Source organism: Lynx rufus, unplaced genomic scaffold (genome assembly GCF_022079265.1).
Source record: "Lynx rufus isolate CCGP_SWC_20201006 ecotype Redwood Valley unplaced genomic scaffold, mLynRuf1.p SCAF_9, whole genome shotgun sequence".
In the NCBI taxonomy this organism is placed as follows: Eukaryota; Metazoa; Chordata; class Mammalia; order Carnivora; family Felidae; genus Lynx; species Lynx rufus.
In genome coordinates, this window is record NW_025814897.1 from 100,533,953 (window position 1) to 100,539,974 (window position 6,022).

The 6,022-nt window shown below is 37.6% G+C and overlaps 1 protein-coding gene across 1 annotated transcript; it reads left to right on the top strand.

The window, feature by feature from the left end:
* Nucleotides 1–3,736: 3,736 nt before the first annotated feature.
* LOC124505556 (olfactory receptor 4A47) lies at nucleotides 3,737–4,669 on the top strand. Its single transcript, XM_047071528.1, has one exon. It carries the CDS (start codon nucleotides 3,740–3,742, stop codon nucleotides 4,667–4,669), a length of 930 nt encoding a protein of 309 aa, XP_046927484.1. The 5' UTR covers nucleotides 3,737–3,739.
* The last annotated feature ends 1,353 nt before the right edge of the window (nucleotides 4,670–6,022 follow it).

Below are 6,022 nucleotides of genomic sequence, written 5' to 3' on the forward strand. Positions count from 1 at the left end.
TCTTAAACTGAAAGTTTGTGCTTTTTGACCAACACTCCCCCCTTTCACTACCCCTAGCTCCCGCCAACCACTGTTCTACTCTCTGATTCTGTGAGTTCAACTTCCCTTCTTCCCTTTTGAAGGATAATTTCACAGAGCACAGAATTTTAAGTTGGTGTTGTTTTTTTCTTGCTCTCAACTCTTTAAATAGTTGACTCCATTCATTTCTTTCTTGCGTGGCCTCTGAGGAGAAGAAGTTGGATGTAGTTCATTCCTCTTCTCCTTGGGGTGGTGGTCCCAGCCTATTGACAGAAATGTTATTGCCTAGGAATGCCTGTGGCACACATCTGGGCCTGTATTGCTTATAGCAAGTCCCCACAGACATTTCCCCCGCTGAGGCCAGAGTTGTGGCTGGATTGGCCCTTGTGGTTCTTATTATGATTTCAGGACACACTTCACTGCGGCAAAGACGATCAGGGAACCTTGAGGAAGATTTTTTATGCACTGGTCCTGGAGCCTCCAGGGCATAGTGAGGGCCACACCTGAGGAGGTTGTAGGTAGAGGGCAAAAGAACACAGACCTAGGGCTCTGCATTTATTAGGGTCTGGTGGAATGGGGTGGGTATCTAGGGTTTCGTGGGTTCACTATTTATTGACTGCTTTAGAGCATGAGAGTGGGAATTAGAGGATGGAAAGGGAGAAGCAGGGCTACTCAAGTGGTCAGTTATTGAAGTTACCCAGAGCTTCCTGAAAGAGGGAATTTCATGAGTGGGGGTGACTTAATTCCTTGTCTGGTAGCTTTGTCATATAGCTGGCAATATGTTTACTCATGAGGGATGCCTTTTGAAATATGTCTTTGGCAATCAAAAACTTAATGTCAAGCACTTACACTATAATCAAAGAGCTTAATCTCTGGGATACTCACTCCTCTGTAGGTAAGATTTTTTTCCTCTGGCCTCTGTCAAGATTTATAAGTTTATCTTTGATTTTCTGAAATTTGAATATGATACACCTCCATATGGTTTTTTTTGTTTGGCATTTGTCTTATGAGGTATTCTCTGAGCTTCTGGAGGCTTGGTGTTTGACATTAATTTGGGGGGGGAATTCTCAGTCATTATTATTGCTTCAAATATTGCTTCTGTTCCCTTCACTTTTTCTTCTTATTCTGGTATTCCCATTACAAGGATGTTACCCCTTTGGTAGTTGTCACACAGTTCTTGCGTATTCTGTTCTGGTTTCTTTGTTTTCTGCTTTTTGTTTTTCAGCCTGTTTTCTCTTTGATTTTCAGTTTGGGGAATTTCTATTGCCATGTCCTGAGGCAATGTCTAGTCTATTAATGAGCCCTGTCAAAGGCATACTTGATTTCTGTTAGTCTTTTTGATCTCTAGCATTTCTTTTCGACCCTTCCTTAGAATTTATCTCTTCTTATGTTATCCACCTGTTCTTGGCTTTAGTGACATAGCGGGGCAAGTGTTCTGTGGTGTATCACAGAGTGTCAGTCTTTGGGTGAGCCTGTGCCCTGGGACTATATAGTTCACCAGGGTTTCTTGTCCAACCTCCCCATAATGTGATAGGTCTAAAAGTATCTTTACATAGAGATGTCCTTTTCAAATTTTAAAATTTGGTTGAAAACAGGAAGAATCAGTCTTGGACACAATGCGGTTGCATGACTCGATGATGTATCTGGTTAGAAGGCAAAAAGTGACCAGTGACTTTGCCTCTACTGGGGAGAAGATGCTACTTTCTTCAGAACTCTTACAACTCTTTTAGGAGGGTTGATAAATATTTCAAGAATGTCCTCTCAAGATCTTGGTACAATTAGTTTTGCCCTAGTACCAGAATAAGATGGCCAGAAAATTGGAATAGTGATTTTTCTTTTTGAAGTCACTAGAAAAGAAGTTAGTTTCTAGAGAACAGCTTCCCTTTTAAAAAACTTGTTGCTGACTTCTTATGTCAGATAGGTTTGTTTGCCATGATGAATTACCCTAATGTGGAAAATTTTTGTTTTTCTGTTTGCATCATGGAATGCCTTTTAAATAGGTCTACAATCAAGTAATAATAATTTTCTGAAGTAATTAGAAGACTGTGTAGAAAATGGATGGACATAGTCATGTGAAGTCAAATTAGTTCTTAAGAACTAATGCAGCTTTTTGTCCTCAGTGGTCACACTGGATGGAAGAGGCATTTCCAGGACTTTATGAGTTAGTTAAAAAGTCCTCCCACTGATTGTGAACAAGGCTTCAAAAGGTAAGTCAGTAAGAGTTAATGGAGGAAGCCAGGCTTTTCAATTGTGTGACTTACTTTATTATACAGGAAATTCTTATAAACTGGAGTTTGTAAAAAATTGAAAAGTTGGAAACTTCTTCTGGAATCATAGATTTGAAGTCAGTCAAAATTTATAATTACATTTCTGTCACTGAAGGGTGTATGACTTTGAGAAAATTAAGTATTCAATTTTTATAGTGGGGATAACAGTGCTTGTAATTGTAAAGATAAAATGTTATACACTGAATGTGATTCTATATATATGTGCATATGTAGATATATATGTATGTGTGTATATGTACATATACATATATGTGTATATATACATATATATAAAATGTCTATGTAAATATGGAAATAGCATGTGATATATAGTTGTACATAACAAGTAATAGATGTTCTTCTTGCAGTGTTAACATTTCCTCTCATCAAAATATTTTGTGCCATGTAATGAGATGGAGGTCGTCTAGGAAGGAATAGGTTTATTGTGGAAAAGTAAAAATTTATATTTTTTTAATGTTTATTTATTTTTGAGTGAAAGACAGCACAAGCATGGGAGGGACAGAGAGAGAGGGAGAGAAAGAGAATCCCAAGCAGGCTCCACACTGTCAGCACAGAACCCAGTGTGGGGCTCGAACTCACGAACCATGAGATCATGACCTGAGTTGAAGTCAGACGCTTAACCTAATGAGCCACCCAGGTGCCCCCAAATTTATCTTAATACTTAGTTGATACCCATTTAGAAATGACATTTAGGTAGTTGTATACAGAGAACCATTCATAAATTTTTCTTCCACTTTGAATATGTAAATTACCTTAAGTGATTCTTCACTTAGGAAGCATACTTTATGCATGACTTTAGATGTGTGTGTCTTTCATGGAATTCTCTTTCCTCCTCTCTTGTTCTCTCCTTTGTCCTTTAAAACTCAGCTAAAGTACTGCTTTCTCTGGGAAGCCCTCCCAGATCCCATGTTGATTAATGTGTTCTGGCCCAGGGCGCCCATAATCTATGTGACTATACTTATAGTGACACTTATTAAATTGATCTGTAATGGTCTGGCCACCTATGTATGAAATCACTGAGAGTAACAAACTATGTCTTATTCAACTGGGTGATATCAATGTCTTTGACAGGTTTGACATCAATAGTTTTCCATGTGCATTTAAAAAAAATTTTTTACATTTATTTGTTTTTGAGAGACAGAGACAGAGCACAAGTGGGGGAAGGGCAGAGATAGAAGGAGACACAGAATCCCAAGCAGGCTCCAGGCTGTGAGCTGTGACTTGAGCCCACAAACTGGGAGATCATGACCTGAGCCGAAGTCGGACGCTCAACCAACTGAGCCACCCAGGCGCCCTTCCATGTGCATTTTGAATGGGATAAATAAAAAAGATTAAGCTTATAATGCACTTAAAACTTTTCCCCTCTGTTTTAAAGGCAAAACTGTTTCTAATAACTGAAGGCAGCACCTATAAGGAATAGAAGAACTAAGTAAATGGAACCAAAGAACAATGTGACTGACTTTGTCCTCTTGGGCCTCACACAGAATCCAAAGGAACAGAAAGTACTTTTTGTTATGTTCCTGCTCTTCTATATTTTGACCATGGTGGGCAACCTGCTCATTGTCTTGACTGTTTCTTTTAGTAAGACTCTGGACTCACCTATGTACTTTTTTCTTGCTAGCTTATCATTTATGGATGTCATTTATTCCTCTTCTATTTCTCCTGAACTGATTTCAAATTTGTTCTTTGGGGAAAATACCATATCCTTCCATGCTTGTATGACCCAGCTATTTACAGAGCACTTTTTTGGTGGATCAGAGGTCTTTCTTCTGCTGGTGATGGCCTATGACCGCTATGTGGCCATCTGTAAGCCCTTGCATTATTTGATTGTCATGAGGCAATGGGTGTGTGTTGTGCTCCTGGTAGGGTCCTGGTTTGGGGGTTTTATGCATTCAGTAATTCAACTTAGCACTATTTATGGGCTCCCATTCTGCGGTCCCAATGTCATTGATCATTTTTTCTGTGACATGTACCCCTTACTGAAACTGGTCTGTACTGACACCCGTGTCATTGGCCTGTTAGTGGCGGCCAATGGAGGACTGATCTGCACAATTGTGTTTGTGCTCTTGCTCATCTCTTATGGTGTCATCTTGCACTCTCTAAAGAACCTTAGTCCGGAAGGGAGGCGGAAAGCCCTCCAGACCTGTGGTTCCCACATCACTGTGGTGGTCTTCTTCTTTGTGCCATGTATTTTCATGTACGTGAGACCTGCTAAGACCTTCCCTATTGACAAATCATTGAGTGTGTTTTATACCGTCATAACCCCCATGCTGAACCCCCTGATCTACACTTTGAGAAATTCTGAGATGACAAATGCTATGAAGAAACTCTGGAGGAGAAATGTCACATATTGTAGTAAATGAGCACATCATCCACCATGAAGAGAGTTACTTGACATTAGGGTTCATTTCTTTAGAATTCAGAAGTCTTCTAAAATCTGATTCTGACTTTCCTTTCTTCAAAGAATTTATGATAATTATAATTAACGAATGAAGTAGATGTGCTGTAATAAGTGTCCCTCCCTGCTAGAATGTAAGGTCTATATCATATTGTAGATCTCTTCACTTAGGAATGAGTAATGGCTTTCCAGCAACGAATCCATAAGAGGTAATGAATTTGTGAGGAAATTTTTATACGATTACACTAAGTTTTAATCATTTATGCACTTATATTTTATATATTTTCTGAGACTTAGTATTATTTTTAATTAGATTCTTGTCATAGAATTGTTTTTGTTATACTATTTAAAATATTTAATGATGTATAAGATGTCTTCTTTATTAAATTTCAGTTGTCTTATATACGAAAAGTTGAAGTGTAACAGGTTATAATAGCAAAAATGAAAACCTTACAGAATAGGATAAATTTCCTACTTATCTCTCAGCATGGTCTCTAGTCCTCCCCCTTAGAGGCATCACTTAATCAGTTTCTTCAAATTAATCAGGTAATAATCTTTACAAATGCATGTGCAAATGCAAATACACATATGTGTGTTTTTTCTGTATATGTAAATGATTGCTTTTACTATGAACAATTTTTAAAAAATAAGATTTTCATTTTGCAATAGTTTTTATATAGTTTTTATTTTCTTATTTAATTGAAGTATAGTTGACATACTTTATTAGGTTCATGTGTACAACGTAGTGCTCTGACAGTTACAGGCATGGCAGAAAGCTCACCATGATAAGTACAGTTACCATCTGTCACCACACAAAGGTTTTACAACAGTATTTACTATATTTCCTATGTTGTACTGTACCCTTTGACTTATATATTTTATAAGTGGAAGTTTGTACTTCTTAATCACCTTTACCTATTTCGCCCATCCCCGCCGGTAATCATCACTTTGTTCTGTGTATTTGAGTCTGTTTCTGTTTATTTGATTTTTAGATTTTACATGTAAGTGAAATTATCTGCAACGTTGAAGATATTCCATACCAGTCCATGCAGATCTAATTCTTAGCTTTTTTTTTTGTACTAGGTAATACACCCTTATAAATATATACTAAAATTAATGTATGCATTTCCCTTCAGATTGTTCCTAACCTTTTTGTATGACAAAGAATTTTGCAATAAATGCATGTCTTTGAAGAGGTGAAAATATGAGTTGCTAGGAGAGGAATTATTGATATGTGTGTTTGAGTCAGTGATCAGGGAGTTAAATGTCAGTATTTGTAGTTATTACCAAACTGAGGTTCTACTAACAGCCACACTGC

Excerpts from the sequence above, each read along its gene's own strand:
- LOC124505556 (XM_047071528.1), top strand. The coding sequence starts at position 3,740 with ATGGAACCAAAGAACAATGTGACTGACTTTGTCCTCTTGGGCCTCACA.